The sequence below is a fragment of the Clupea harengus genome, chromosome 25 (genome assembly GCF_900700415.2).
Source record: "Clupea harengus chromosome 25, Ch_v2.0.2, whole genome shotgun sequence".
Classification (NCBI taxonomy): domain Eukaryota; kingdom Metazoa; phylum Chordata; class Actinopteri; order Clupeiformes; family Clupeidae; genus Clupea; species Clupea harengus.
Window position 1 is genome coordinate 4386638 of NC_045176.1, and position 16539 is coordinate 4403176.

General features: G+C 41.9%; 1 protein-coding gene across 2 annotated transcripts; it reads right to left on the reverse strand.

The window, feature by feature from the left end:
• Positions 1-5053: 5053 nt before the first annotated feature.
• Positions 5054-8611, reverse strand: LOC116219518 (SLAM family member 9-like). Of its 2 annotated transcripts, XM_031562841.1 has the most exons (6): positions 8426-8610; positions 7849-8166; positions 6709-7083; positions 6180-6214; positions 5653-5724; positions 5054-5340 (listed from the first exon to the last, which is right to left on the reverse strand). In XM_031562841.1, the coding sequence occupies exons 1-6, from the start codon at positions 8472-8474 to the stop codon at positions 5332-5334; spliced, it is 858 nt and encodes a 285-aa protein (XP_031418701.1). In that variant the 5' UTR covers positions 8475-8610; the 3' UTR covers positions 5054-5331. The 2 variants fall into 2 exon arrangements, with proteins under 2 accessions (XP_031418701.1, XP_031418700.1); XM_031562840.2 differs by lacking the exons at positions 5054-5340; positions 5653-5724 and having other exon boundaries at positions 5861-6214; positions 8426-8611.
• Positions 8612-16539: the final 7928 nt, after the last annotated feature.

The window sequence follows — 16539 nt, forward strand, 5'->3', positions numbered from 1 at the left end:
TTCAAGTCTAGGTCTCCATTCTCTTATGTTGTTGTAAACCTCTCACAGGTGAGATTAATACACTCAAAGCAATATTACTTCCTAACCACAGGATGGTAAAAAGCATACTGGGACAAACTAACTGATACAGCCACCTTCTCTATTCTCTGTGTTCAGACCCCAAGCTCATCTTCAGATGTGAAGAGAAGGCCTCCTTCCAAGTCTAGGTCACGATCCTCCAACGTTGCGGTAAACCAGGAACAGGTGAGATCACTGACACACGCAGTAATATTACTTTCTAACCACAGGATGGTAAAAAGAAGATGTCCAGAATACTGGGACAAACTAACTGATACAGCCACGATTTGGTTGTTGGTTTGTTGGTTCAGAATCTGTTGTTGTTGCTGGTGATTTGACCTTTGTGTCTAAAATGCAGGAGTGAAAATTAACTATTTATAAATTAACTAACTAATTATATTGTGGGTGTCAAACTGGTCTAGTCCCCTTGTAAATGCTTGTTGGAAGGGTTCCTTTTTAGGTGTGGTTGTCTTAATAGACATTTCCTGTTTCTACTTGTCTCTAGAAGTACTAGTCCTGAGTCCAGTTAAAAGTCCTTCCCCCATCTACTGCAAGGTCCAGCCCCATACCGGCCCCAACACAGACCTGGAGACCCCACAGCCTGAGCACGTCTACTCCTTTGTGGGTTTTTTTAACAATCTCTTAAAAGACAGAGGTGACTAAATGAGGGGTTAAATATTCATACTTTATATACTCTGTATTATAAGGCTTTAGAATTGTTTTCTGCCCAGTCAAATTGGTCTTGATGTAATTCAGGATATATGAACCACCCATGCTCTTCTTTTATCTAAACATGAGGATAGAAAACAGAACATACATGTGTGGATATAGAATCCATTCAAATTAGAAATGGGTCTGTGCCAGCTGAACACATCTCTGCTGAACAAATATATTGCATATATTTCTGTGTGTGTCCAAATGTCTCTTGTGTTGTGCATTTGTACTGAATATGTATTTGTTTGCATTCTGCTCAGGAGCTGAAGAAGCTTAGCTAGTCTAGAAATGCAAACTAATCGTCATATTCATCCAATGTTTGGCATGTATGGAATGGGTTTCAAATAACACAGGCAACTCTGAGAGAGTGAAGCAGGACACATTTTATGCACAGAGGTGAAATGACCCTTATGTCATTGTGAGTGATATCATGGTTGTCTTCTGGTCTGAGGTGTGATAAGTTAGCCTTATGTACTGTTTGAAATCATATTTAAGTTAAGTTTAAAAAAATATTGAAGTTCAGATTTCTTCTTTTCCACCACCACCAGTGGTTTGCTTTTATGCGATAAAGTATCCACAAAGAAACAAATGCTTTTTCGGTGTAAGCTAATTCTCACTTTGGTGCAACGATACCGGTCTTCTTTCCAAAATCAAAATATCTACACATTTTACATGCTTTCCAATCTGATTATATTACCAGACTTGTTTTATAATAGGATAGATTGTAATACAAACACAAGCAATGCAGACTGTAATACAAAGATATTCCATATAATGTCATTACATCTTCCTATAGACCCTTAAAAGAGAAAACATATTTTGTATATATGTGTGTGTTTTTTTATTTCCTGTCATCCTTCCCTTCTCTTTTTTGTACTCCCCCAGACTGTTCTCAGGATGGGTCCCCCCTGTTGAACTGGGTTCTGCTCAGGGTTTCCTCCTATTAAAAGGGAGTTTTCCTTTCCACCATTGCATGTGTGCTTGCTCTAGGGGGGCTCATGCCATGGGCTGTGTTAAGCGCCTTTAGGCAATGTAAATAAAAATTAAAAAATGTTGGTATCAAGGGATAATGGAAGTATGTCAATACATTAGTTTGATTGAATACTTGTTTCAGTGTGGTAATTCAGTTCTTATATGTATTGTCCTGAATGGCAGAGATTCAGGCCTTGTGGATTAGAGAAGACATATGTGAGCAAGCAGCACTTAAGTGATTACTGACTCCACATGCAGGGAATGTAGATCAGGGACCAGAGGTGGAGGGAAACATTTGGATACAAATGCACACTATCACACTTACCCATCTTGGATTTTCCTGTTTTTTATAGCAAAGGTCTTGGGCTGTGTAACATATACAAATGTAAATGTATAATGGAAAATAATACAGATATTCAACATGTATGGAATGGGTTCACAAAAAGGACATAACAAACTGGACTCAGGTCATTAGTTATCGTTCTGCGGTTCTAGTACCTTCCTCTTGAGAGGCTCTGTTGAGTTTATGGGGTTTAGAACAATTTTGGATCGTTATTGGCATTGGTAGTGAAAGATTGCCTAACTCTAACAGTAGCTATGCAAAGACTGTCAGTGTCACAATGAAAGTCAAATGAAGTTTAACGCCTAAACTCTCATCCTTCCAGAACACATGAGCTTGTTTTGATGGGCCGTATCTTATGGAAGTATAACAGTGCCAAATGTCCTCAATGCAAAATGGCATGTTGAATTACATGAACTGAATAAAACCATATTGCAAAAACAATGCTTGACAGAAATTGAAAAAAATCCCACAGCATTTCTAATGGTTGATTTTATTTGACACTACAATTTGACACAAACTGAAAAAACAGCAATATCAATGCTTGAATTTTTCTGCACTGCAATTAATTGGAGTTGTATATTTCAAGTGAAAACAAAATTCCAGCTGTATGGGCTAAGTCTACACTTAAAGCCCAGAGGGATTGCTGACTGAGCTCTTGATTGACACGCTTGTTAGATGCAAAATAACGTTCCGACCTTGCGTTCTCGTTCTTGCAAACTTAATTTCTCACAGTAAGATCCAATCCATAAGCATGTCCATACATCCAAACTTGCATCTAATTTACATGTAACAGACAATTAGTAATACAAATTAAGCGGCCAAAAAGCTATATGCGCAAATATTCACCGTTCTAAAAGTTGAGTTTCAAAATATTTGGCTGTTAAAATACCGTCTTCATTATACAGCCACAACGCCACCATGCGTTTATCTTGGAATTCACCAGAGACATTCAACACTTAGCTGGGAAACCCAACCTGGGAACTGACTGCATGTGTGGCCTTGGACCAGGTTTGGGACCCGGGCATCCTGGCCCTCAGGGAAGAAGATACAGGCCTGCAGCTGGCTGACAGCTTTCACTGAGGCGGGACTACACTGCTCTATGACATCACTGCCTCACACCCTCACCCATTGGTGCCTCAGTGCTGGAGGTGGGACTACACTGCTCTGTGACATCACTGCCTCACACACTCACCCACTGGTGCCTCAGTGCTGGAGGCGGGACTACACTGCTCTATGACATCACTGCCTCACACCCTCACCCATTGGTGCCTCAGTGCTGGAGGTGGGACTACACTGCTCTGTGACATCACTGCCTCACACACTCACCCACTGGTACATCAGTGCTGGAGGCGGGACTACACTGCTCTGTGACATCACTGCCTCACACCCTCACCCACTGGTGCCTCAGTGCTGGAGGCGGGACTACACTGCTCTATGACATCACTGCCTCACATCCTCACCCACTGGTACCTCAGTGCTGGAGGCGGGACTACACTGCTCTGTGACATCACTGCCTCACACCCTCACCCACTGGTGCCTCAGTGCTGGAGGCGGGACTACACTGGTCTGTGACATCACTGCCTCACACCCTCACACACTGGTGCCTCAGTGCTGGAGGCGGCAAGTTTTTGATTCAATCCACGGCCTCGCCAGAACCACAAGGTGGCCAGAATCAGTTCCTCAGTCATCCACTAATACATTTGATGTGGCACACACTTTCTTTGGTTCTGGGATTGCCTGTTATGGAGTCCCTTCAGACCTGTCTACCGCGGCCCCCAGTTCACCTCTGCCAGAGTTTGGGGCGTTTGTTGATAGCAGGAAGGAGGCTATCTGGGGGTAAGGAGTGCAGATGCTAATGGTTCAGACAGAGTACACATCCAGGGGTATGAGTTACAGAATCAGATACAAAATGATGCACCATTTAGTTCATGTTTGTTACAGCAGTAAAAAAGGCAATATTCGGTTCCATCAGTCACCCATATGAGCATTTCTATGCCACACAAGAATTGCTATGTAATACCAATTAGAGCAGGAAAACCTCAATATACAGTTCCATCAACATGGATCGGAAAACTCTTCTTCCATTTCCTCTTGCCAGTCCAGTCCAGTACAGTTGTCCAGTGTGTGCCATCAAAAAATACTTTGTTGCTCATTCACAGTCCTGGAACTGAATGGGAAACAAACAAGGCAGCTTTGATTATCTCTGTGTTTGCATGTGACATGCAGACACAAGCTCTGCAAAGATGAAGGTACTGGCCATTTGGTTTATAACCACACGGTGTTTCAGTCTGTTTATTTCAAGACTGCTCTCTCATCTGACGCTCAAGACAAGCTGCATGAACTTCCTTCCTTCCTGTGTGTGTTTTACAGTGTTAAGGTAGGCAACACAAAACACTAGCCCCCGAAAATGTCTTGCACCAACCCATAAAATAATTTTTACAAATATCATTCGAACCATACAATTCCACCGTTTTCTAAATGGAAGTTTTACTCTGTATCCACTCATCTATTTGAGTCTTGTGCTCTCGTCAAAGACACCTGGCCAGAACTCATCTCTTTACAACCCCCACTGTCCTCATCTAAGGATATTAGTCAGTGCAGGCAAAAGAACTGTTCAAGATCCCCAGCTGCTTGGTTTGTTTCACATTTACAGATCCAGGACTGTGCATGAGCAACAGTTTTTTTTTCAATTCAATTCAATTTTATTCATATAGCACCAAAAGAATAGAATTGTCTCTGAATGCATTACAGAGCCCAGGGCCTGAACCCCCTTAAAGCAAGCAGAATGGCGACAGGAGTCACCTCTGTCTTTTAAGAGATTGTACAAAAACACGAAGGAGTAGACGTGCTCAGGCTGTGGGGTCTCCAGGTCTGTGTTGGGGCCAGTATGGGGCTGGACCTTGCAGTAGATGGTTATTAAGGCTGGCTCGTGAACGCAACACAAACTTTGGAGGCAGACGACAAAGGTTTTCTTACAAAATTAGGTGTATTTATTAAGTACATACAAGTATAACATAAAAACGACGGGGTCTAGGGGGTTTGACGTCTGTATGCTGAGAGAGAGCTCAAGAGAGAGACAGGTGTCCACTGGTCCTTTTTATTCCCCCCCATCTCCCCAGGTGGGTAATCAGTCAATCAACTCGTTGCCCGCGCTGTCGCCTGCATGCCATGCATGGTCACTACACCGTCTGCAGTGGCGCAGGGGGTCGTAACAATGGTGGAAGGACATTTAACTGGACTCAGGACTAGGACTTCTAGAGGAGACAAGTAGAAACAGGAAATGGTCTGTAAAGACAACAACACCTAAAAAGGAACCTTCCGACAAGCTGTCACAAGGGAACTAGACCAGTTTCTCTGGGTTTGTTTACAGAAATGAGACCCACAATGAATGAGGCATTGCATAGTTCATTTTCACTCCTGCATTCTAAACACAAAAGTCAAATCGACAGATTCTGAAGACGACCAACTCCTGGCTGTATCGTTTAGTTTGTCCAAGTATACAGGACATCTGCTTTTTACCATCCTGTGGTTAGGAAGTAATAGTACTGTGAGTGTATTAATCTCACCAGAGCATAAGAGACTGTAGAGTAAGACTTGAAGGGACTCCACCTCTTCACATCTGATGATGGGTTCCGGGTCTGAACACAGAGAAGAAATTGAACATGTTATTGAATGTGACAAACAGCTGCTTGGGATTTCCTAAACTCACATATTTCCAGTGACATAAGACTGAGCAGAGATGGCAGAAAGCAGTTGTTTCACAAGTCATCTGACTTAACAGCCTAGACCCCAGCCTGGCATTTTGGGATTTAGTATGAGCTCCATGCAGACACCCCTGTATGGGTCTTATTCATGACAGTGGAGAGGAGGTGATGTTGGGGATCAGGTGCTGAGGAAGGTATGGAGTATAAGAGATCAGTTGGGTTTACATTTACTAAGGCAGAGGGGAAGCAGGAGGTGTTTAAGGCCAAGAGTAAGAGGGAGAACACAGACAAACAAAACCCAGACCAAAGGGAGCAACACCACACAATGACTTGTGTAATGAGTAACTGATCAACGTGGATTTTAAAAAGAGTGATAAAAACGTACTTACCTCAACTGACTGATTAACTGCTGAAGAACTGCCTGCTGTAAAATGATACCCAGGATTAGTGAATAGATGCATGTCAGCACAAGGCATCATTAGTAAGCAAACACTACATAAGGGCAGGCTGCTGGAAATAAACAGTACTGGTGATAGGGAGGAAACAGTGTGTGGTTTAACCATAAAAGGATTTAGTGTGTGTGTGTCTTTCTGTCTGTCTCTCTCTCTGTGAATGTGTGTGTGTGTGGCCATGAATGAAGTGTTGACGTTTGAGTGAAAAATGTGAATGAAAAAAATGTATCAAACATTTTCAAAAGAGGAACCATCATTTATGATGCCATCAGTTTGCCTAAAGTTGGGGTTCGGGATCGGGTCAGTTTATGGTCAGGATTAGCTGACAGTTAAGAACTATGCTCAGTAAACATTGATATTTCAGGCCTGTTAAAAAAGGTTTAATACCTTCTGATTGTTAGTTGGGTGTCAGATATTAGACCACTGAAAACAATGTGTTACTCAGATAACATATGCTGCACTGTACCTTGATTCTTTGAATGCATTTGAAAACACAAAACTCCCCCAACAAGGACGAATAGTAGTAGTCCTGAAGCAACAGCAACATAGATCCATATAGAGGTCTTCTGATGTTTCTTATGTTGTGTACTTTGACACATCATCTCCAATTCCACTGTAGCATGATGCCAACTGACTGGGTTGCTATGGTTGCAGATTATGAGATCATCTTTAATAGAGATGGCAAGGCTGGAGGGTGCAGTCTGTTCCTCCTGTGTGCAGGTGCTGATGTCACAGGTGGAGGTCAGAGAGAGGTCACCAGCTCTACAGGTCACTGTCACATTACAGAGGTCACCACTGGACAAGACAGACTCCACAGTCAAGACAGGGGCGGTTACTTGCTCTGCAAACACACACACACACACAATGTTTAAGAGACACTCAAAACACACTCAGTAAACACCTAACCGAGATGTTATCTTGAATGAAAAATTGTTATGTAGTTCAATCATCATCTAATGGCTTAAACACATATTCCCCATCAGCAGAGCAGAAACATCCCAGGCAAACTTTTGTCTGTCATACCAGAAGCGTTTGTGCAGTTGAATAACCAGTCAACCTACTTAATTTCTGGTCCACTGTAGCCTAATTAGCACTGATAACGGCTATAAATATAGTAACAGCTATGAATGAAATGTCTAGAATATAAACTTCTGCAGAAGTGATGAGGTACACATGAAAGACGTCAGTGAAATACACACTTAAATGCATGCCTGGGCTGTTTATAATGCTAACAGTGCAATTTTATGAAAGTTCATTTAAATATAAATAACAAAAGAGCGTTTTCTCAATGCATTTTTTTATTTTCAGTCATAGAAGGTTGATTAGTTTACACCAGCTCTGAATCTCTAGCTAATGTGCCACTTCTGGGGTGAAAGACTTCTAACATTCTGTCCTGTATATGCCTTTAAGTCAGAAGCATGAAGCCTATATCCCGATCACCTCAGACATAAATTAATTAGTTTGCATAAAAGTGGTTGGCTCAAGCCCATAACACCTGTATTAGTTGTACATTCTGTCCCTATCTCATTATTTTATTCACCTTAATAATCTCTGAAGTGCATGTAACATTGACTCTAATAAGTGTGGTTTTTGCATGGTGACTCACCAAGAACATTGAGCCTGTATTCAGAAACAGCCTTCCTTCCATCAGCATTTATCTCTCCTTTGTAGAGTCCGCTGTCATTCTTCTGTGGGTTTGTCAGCTCCAGAGAGAAGGTGGTGGAATCAAACTCTACTCTGCCCTTATAAGGGTCTGTAACTCTTACCTGACGAGATTTATTATAATATGGATAATATCTAACAATATCACATGATTGATTAAAAAACCAGACTGCACTATCTATATCTGTGTTGTTATGCCACTGCATGATCAGGGTGACAGAGTTTCCCTCTTGAGCAAACACAGACTCTGGGGCACTGGCCACTGTGGAGACAGAATGGTAACAGTGTGCTATAAGTGTCTCATTGTAAGAGAGGGTTCAACTTCAGCAGTGTCAAATTAATTATGAATACAACATTATAGTCTGCACATTATATAAGCATATATGAGTTTATTTAGCTATTTATCATTTTTTTAATTAAATTAAATTAATTAGATTTTTGAGTCAATGTTTCAGGTCACTTTGAGTACACTGCTGATTTTGAAAAAGTGTCCAGACACTGAAGTTGCAGCAGATACGTACCTGTGTGAAGGATGGCAGCAAGGAGAGACAAAGTCCATTTTGGATCCATTTCTGTACCTTCAACAAGCCTCTTTATCCCTGTCAAGACAGACAGACTGAGATGAAGCCAGTGACAACAAGTAGATCACTGGATATATAAAGCAGGCGATAGGTCGCCCACAGGAACTAGCAGCACGCATTACATGACGTTTCTATGGCCGTGTTTATTACCGCGCACTTGCACACTTCAAACACTGACTTTCAGTGCTTAGGGCGTTCACACTGACAGAACCAGCAGAATTCAGAGCACTGAAAGTACCCGGATGGTGCACTGCAAACGGTCCAAAAATGCAGTGTGAAACGATGGACACTCGACCTAAACGGGCGCCATCTTGGCTACATAGCAGAAGAGGAGGAGCCCTTCCGGCAGCTTTTCAGTTTGGAAAGTTGGCTGACTGACGCCTCGCAAATCACTTCCTGGTTACAATAACTGTGTAGTGTCTATTTTTCTGTAACTTTTGAAAAATCTAAGCGAGAAAACGCCAAAAGATGTACATTTACATACAAAACACGGCTGTCAGCGGAGTTTTGGTCCGCCATCTTTGTTTAAAATTCCCAGTTGGCCGGAGGAAGCTGGCGCACAGATTTATGGGTAAAAGGCTTGCACATTTGTGTCCGTCAGTGTTCCATTTGAGACAACACTAATCAGCGACAGAACACACTACAGATGTAAGTGCTTAGTGTGCACTACGCACTCTATTGCAGTGTACTTCGTAAAGTGCGCGGTATAGACACGGCTAATATGTCACACGTAGGGCTGGGTGATATATGGAACTAAAGTGAAAAATCGAGGTTGGTGCTTCCTCTGCTGTTACTCAAACGCCAGCGGCAGCTCTTTTTTTGGGTGACCATAGAGTTACGTCAGTATAGAGTGCCATTGCCACCTATTGACTTTTCTTGGTATTGCTGGTTGTAAAGACCTATACCATAACAGTAGAAATGGTTGAAGGGAATCACTCGCCCCCTGCAATGGTCCATTATACATCATTCGTTGTCTGTCTCTGTGTCTGTCTGAAATATTTCTGACACATTTTGGTCAAAGGATATCCGACACAGTTGGATGTTTTCGCTGGCATTGTCATGAAATGCAACAGCTGTATCTAAATGTTCTAAGAATATACATCACACTTTTGACTTGTGTGAATGGACTTTCCCCTTTTGGCAGGGTCAACCATCTTTATTCAGTGTATTAACAGGCAATCTGTTGCTGAGGTTTTATAGATATGAAAACATATTTCACATTTTTAACATTGATTTAATAAAAAATGAAAAAAAATCTTATAGCATCTCAGAGATTGTTGTTTCGTGTTACACTGAGTTTCACCCTTCTCTGTAGACCTCCACCGATGAGAAAAATAATGTACGGAATGTTTTAACCCTAATATTATGAACTTTAATCAGGAGCAGGTAATCAGACCCCTTCTCAGGTTTGGCCTCTTGCTTCTGTCTGAGAGGAAATATAGCCTAAGAATCTGCTGAGTTTATGGGGTATTGAACTATTTCAGATCGTTATTGGCGTTGGTAGTTATGCAAAGACTGTCAGTGTCGGAATGAAAGTCAAATGTAGTTGAACCTCTAAACAAATCCTTTCAGAACACATGAGCTTGTTTTTATGGACCGTATAACAGTGCCAAATGTCCTCAATGCAAAATGGCATGTTGAATTACATACACTGATTTAAAACATAACGCAATAACAATGCTTGAATTGTTGTTGAAATCTCACAGCATTTCTGATGGTTGATTTTATTTGGCACTACAATTCGTCAAAAACTGAAAAAAGCAATAACAATGCTTGAATTTTTCTGCACTGCAATTCATTCAAAATTCCAGCATTCAAAATTAAAAACACAAATATTCACCTTCCTGAAAATTGAGTGCCAAAATATTCAGTTTTTAAAATACCATCTTCATTGTTTGGCCACAGCACCACCATGTTTTTATCTCTGAATTCACCACAGACATTAAACACCACAGCTGGGAAACCCAACCTGACGGCTGACTACCTCTCCTCCTCTCTAACTGGGACTGCCCACCTGGGAACTGACTGCATGTGTGGCCTTGGACCAGGTTTGGGACCCGGGCATCCTGGCCCTCAGGGAAGAAGCTACAGGCCTGCAGCTGGCTGACATCTTTCACTGAGACGGGACTACACTGCTCTATGACATCACTGCCTCACACCCTCACCCACTGGTGCCTCAGTGCTGGAGGCGGTACTACACTGCTCTATGACATCACTGCCTCACACCCTCACCCACTGGTGCCTCAGTGCTGGAGGCGGTACTACACTGCTCTATGACATCACTGCCTCACACCCTCACACACTGGTGCCTCAGTGCTGGAGGCGGGACTACACTGCTCTATGACATTACTGCCCCACACCCTCACCCACTGGTGCCTCAGTGCTGGAGGCGGTACGTTTTTGATTCAATCCACGGCCTCGCCAGAACCACAAGGTGGCCAGAATCAGTTCCTCAGTCATCCACAACTACAGCCGATGTGGCACACGCTTTCTTTGGTGCTTGGATTGCCTGTTATGGAGTCCCATAACAGACCTGTCAGACCTGTCTACTGCGGCCCCCAGTTCACCTCTGCCAGAGTTTGGGGCGTTTGTTGATAGCAGGAAGGAGGCTATGTGGGGGTAAGGAGTTCAGATGCTAATGGTTCAGACAGAGTACACATCCAGGGGTATGAGTTACAGAATCAGATACAAAATGATGCAACATTTAGTTCATGTTTGTTACAGCAGTAAAAAAGGCAATATTCGGTTCCATCAGTCACCCATATGAGCATTTCTATGCTCACACAAGAATTGCTATGTAATACCAATTAGAGCAGGAAAACATCAATATACAGTTCCATCAACATGGATCGGAAAACTCTTCTTCCATTTCCTCTTGCCAGTCCAGTCCAGTCGTCCAGTGTGTGCAATCAAAAAAACCTCATTTGCTCATGCACAGTCCTGGAACTGTGAATGGGAAACAAACAAAGCAGCTTTCATCATCTCTGTGTTTGCATGTGACATGCAGACACAAGCTCTGCAAAGATGAAGGTACTGGCCATTTGGTTTATAACCACACAGTGTTTCCGTCTGTTTATTTCAAGACTGTTCTCTCATCAGACGCTCCAGACAAGCTGCATGAACTTCCTTCCTTCCTGTGTGTGTTTTAAACTGTTAAAGTAGCCAACACAAAATACTAGCCCCCGAAAATGTCTTGCACCAACCCATAAAATATTTTTTACAAATATCATTCGATCCGTACAATTCCACATATTATTTAATGGAGGTTTTACTCTGTTTCCACTCATCTATTTGTTTTTTATCTCATGCTCTCGTCAAAGACACCTGGCCAGAACTCATCTCTTTCCAACCCCCACCGTCCTCATCTAAGGATATTAGTCAGCGCACGCAAAAGAACTGTTCAAGATCCCCAGCTGCTTGGTTTGTTTCGCATTTACAGATCCAGGACTGTAGATGAGCAACAGTTTATTTCAATTCAATTCAATTATATTTACATAGTGCTAAAACAATAAAATTGTCTCTAAGTGCATTACAGAACCCAGGGCCTGAACCCCCTTAGAGCAAGCAGAATGGCGACAGGAGCATGGAAAAACTCCCTATTAACATGAAGAAACCTTGAGCAGAACCCCTGCACATAAGGGGGGGGGGGGGGGGGGGGGGGTAGGATTCTATATCCACGCATGTATGTTCTGTTTTCTATACTCATGTTTAGATACAAGGGGAGCACAAGTGGTGCTTTATACCCTGAATTACATCAAGATCAATTATAAAGCCTTATAATATAATATATAAAGTATACATATTTAACACCCTGTTTAATCACCTCTGTCTTTTAAGAGATTGTACAAAAACACAAAGGAGTAGACGTGCTCAGGCTGTGGGGTCTCCAAGTCTGTGTTGGGGCCGGTATGGGGCTGGACCTTGCAGTAGATGGTTGTTACGGCCAGCTCGTGACCGCAACATAAACATTGGAGGCAGACGACAAAGGTTTTCTTACTAAATTACGCGTATTTATTAAGTCCATACAAGTATAACATAAAAACAACATGTCTAGGTGGTTTGACGTGTGTATGCTGAGAGAGAGACAGAGAGAGACAGGTGTCCACTGGACCTTTTTATCCACTACACCGTCCACAGGGGCGCGGGGGGTCGTAACAATGGTGGAAGGACATTTAACTGGACTCAGGACTAGTACTTCTAGAGGAGACAAGTAGAAACAGGAAATGGTCTATTAAGACAACAACACCTAAAAAGGAACCCTTCCAACAAGCTGTCACAAGGGAACTAGACCAGTTTCTCTGGGTTTGTTTACAGAAATGAAACCCACAATACGTATATGAGGCATTGCATGGTTAATTTCACTCCTGCATTTTAGACACAAAAGTCAAATCACCAACAACAACAAATTCGGAAGACGACCACCTGCTGGCTGTATCATTTAGTTTGTTCCCGTATTCAGGACTGCTTTTTACCATCCTGTGGTTAGGAAGTAATATTACTGTGAGTGTATTAATCTCACCTGTGGAATATCTACCACAGCATAAGAGACTGTAGAGAAAGACTTGGAGGGACTCCACCTCTTCACATTTGATGATGGGCTCAGCGTCTGAACACAAAATAAATTGAATATGTAATTGAACGTGACAAACAGCTTCTTGAAATGTCTTGTCCATGACAGTGGAAAGGAGGTGATGTTGGGGATCAGGTGCTGAGGAAGGTATGGAGGATAAGAGATCAGTTGAGTTTACATTTACTAAGGCAGAGGGGAAGCAGGAGGTGTGTAAGGCCAAGTGTAACATGAAAGAAGGAGGTGTTTAAGGCCAAGCATACCATGAAAGCAGGAGGTGTTTAAGGGGTCATGCAGACGAAGTCTAGTTTGCCTGAACCCGGAGAGAACCGTCTCCGGATAGCCCTATCGTGCAGACGAATGCACTGTATCCGCACACTATCCGCACTCCCTCGAATCAGGGGTTCCAAAGTGAGTAAACTGGAAATCCGGTCGCGGGTTGGTGTTCGTATGCACGCTATCCGCAAACCTAATCGGATTGCCCCACGTGATCGCATCATTAGACCAGCCAGAACAACGGACACAACCGGCATTATTTTATAACTGAATGGGTTGCCATGGCGCAGTGAGTGTGGCAGCCAGTTATAACAGCTCTCCAGTTTAAAAAAAAAAATTCTTCTTATTACCTTTCCACGTGAATTTCCCTAATGGGATTAATACAAATGTATCTATCTATCTGTTGTTAGGAAAGGGATGACATTAACAAGCCACACTTTAATCTATCACTGTTTAATCTATTTGCATCAGACCATTTTTCAAAAAACATTTTTTAAAAGTGTCAGCAATAGCCTATATGAGCAAATCTGAAAAGATTTTATATTATAGACGGAAGTTTCAAAACGGTCTGTAATAAAGATGAATGTTACGTTAGCTTTAGTCCTGTCAGACAACGATAGCGATAGCTACTAGCTAGCGTTAACTTTACTTCAGAGATAGCCTACAGTACGTGAAGGACAAAACCCTCAACAATAGCCTACCTTTGTTGTTAGTAATAAAACCATGAAATTGGAAGCAATTGTAAACCATGAAACATCCAGGATCCACAGCACTTGCATTGTGGTCTCTCGTGCTCAAGCTCAGCATCTCCATAAAGCACAGGCATTTAAACAACTCAGACATGTCATGTTGCACATTGCTTTGTTGCACTGTTCTAAACTCTTTATTATCAATAACAAATATAATTATTTTTCGCTTAACCTACAGTCTGCTCTTACCACTGATTTTATAAACCACCATAATGTTTTACTGTGCAGATTAAATGTAGGCTATGCGGCTAAGCTAAACGTTGCTAGTTGGAGCTCAACTACTGTCATATGTTACTTTATTAGCATGCTCCTGTCTTCTTCTCCGTTTTCTTCAGTTGTCTGTAGCACCTTAAAGCGCCACCAACAGGCGTGGGGGATGTACTACAGCTGAGTCAATCTGATTCGCTGGGTTCATGTGCACGCGATTTAAAAAGTTGATATGTGTGAAAAATGAACCCGGGTTCAGGCAAACTAGGCTTCGTCTGCATGAGGCCTCAGGCCAAGCATACCATGAAAGCAGGAGGTGGTTAAGGCCAAGCATACCATGAAGTAAATGCTTGATCTAAGCACTTGTAGAGAGTATATTTATGTGGAAAAGGGCACGTGGGAGAACACAGACAAACAAAACCCAGACCAAAGGGAGCAACACCACACAATGACTTGTGTAATGAGTGACTGATCAATGTGGATTTTAAAAAGAGTGATAAAAACATACTTACCTCAACTGACTGATAAACCTTTGGAGAACTGCCTGCTGTAAAATGATGCTCAGAATTAGTAAATAAATGCATGTCAGCACAAGACATCATTAGTAAGCAAACACTACAGAAGGGCAGGCTGCTGGAAAGAAAACAGTTCTGGTGAGAGGGAGAAAACAATGTGTGGTTTAACCATAAAAGGAGTTAGTGTGTGTGTGTGTCTTTCTCTCTCTCTCTCTCTCTCTCTCTCTCTCTCTCTCTCTCTGTGTGCATGCACATCAAAAAACATTTTCAAAAGATGAACTATTGGCTGTCAGATATTAGAGCATTGAAAACAATGTGTTACTCAGATAACATATGCTGCACTGTACCTTGATTCTTTGAATGCATTCGAAAACACAAAATTCCACAGAGGACGAGTAGTAGTACTAGCTAGTGTGGGTGTGTGCATGCAGTTTTGACGTTTGAGTGAAAAATTCAAAAATATCAAAAATATTCAAGAGGAACCATCATTTATGATGCCATCAGTTTGCTTAAAGTTGGGGTTAGGGATGTGTGCAGGTACTGATGTCACAGGTGGAGGTCAGAGAGAGGTCACCAGCTCTACAGGTCACTGTCACATGACAGAGGTCACCACTGGACGAGACAGACTCCACAGTCAAGACAGGGGCTGTTACTTGCTCTGCAAACACACACACACACATATACACACACACACAAACACACACACACACACACACACACACATAAACACACACACACAGCATGTTTAAGAGACACTCATAGCACACCCAGCAAACACCTAACCGAGTTGTTATGTTGAATGAAAACTTGTTATGTAGTTCAACCACCATCTAATGGCTTAAACACATATTCCCCATCAGCAGAGCAGAAACATCCCAAACACACGTTTGTCTTTCACACCAGAAGCGTTTGTGCAGTTGAATAACGAGCCAACCTACTTCATTTCTGGTTCACTGTAGTCTAATTTGCACTGATAACGGCTATACATATAGTCCCAATTATGAATAAAATGTCTAGAAATATAAACTTCTTCAGAAGTGATGAGGTACAAATACTCACTTAAATGCATGCCTGGGCTGTTTATAGTGCTAACAGTGCAATTCTACGGAAGTTCATTTAAATATAAATGTAGTTGTATGTGTGCACATAACAAAAGAGCAATTTTTCACTCATAGAAGGATAATAAGTTCACACCAGCTCTGAATCTCTAGCTGCTGTGCCACTTCTGGGGTGAATGACTCCTAACGTCCTGTATATGTCTTTAAGTCAGAAGCATGAAGCCTATATCACTATCAGACAATACATATTTTTTTTTTGTTGCATAAAACTGGTTGCTCAAGCCCATAACAACATTATTAGTTGTAAATTGTGTCCCTATCTCATTATTTTATTCAAATAATATATATATATATATATATATAATAATCCCTGAAGTGCATGTAACATTGACTCTAATAAGTGGGATTTTTGCATGGTGACTCACCAAGAACATTTAGCCTGTATTCAGAAACAGCCTTCCTCCCCTCAGCATTTATCTCTCCTTTGTAGACTCCGCTGTCATTCTTCCGCAGGTTTGTCAGCTCCAGAGAGAAGGTGGTGCGATCAAACTCTACTCTGCCCTTATAAGAGTCTAGAATTCTTACCTGGCGAGGTTCATCAAAATGTGGATAATATGTAACAACATCCCATGATTGATTAAAAACCCAGACTACATCATCTATATCCATGTTGTTATGTCTC

Bases quoted from the DNA above. Each gene is read 5' to 3' on its own strand.
- LOC116219518 (XM_031562840.2), bottom strand. From the start codon at position 8,474: ATGGATCCAAAATGGACTTTGTCTCTCCTTGCTGCCATCCTTCACACA. The intron at 8,167-8,425 runs GTACGTATCTGC...CTGTCTCCACAG, and splicing joins TGCTGCCATCCTTCACACAG to TGGCCAGTGCCCCAGAGTCT. The intron at 7,084-7,848 runs GTGAGTCACCAT...GTGTGTTTGCAG, and splicing joins ATACAGGCTCAATGTTCTTG to AGCAAGTAACCGCCCCTGTC.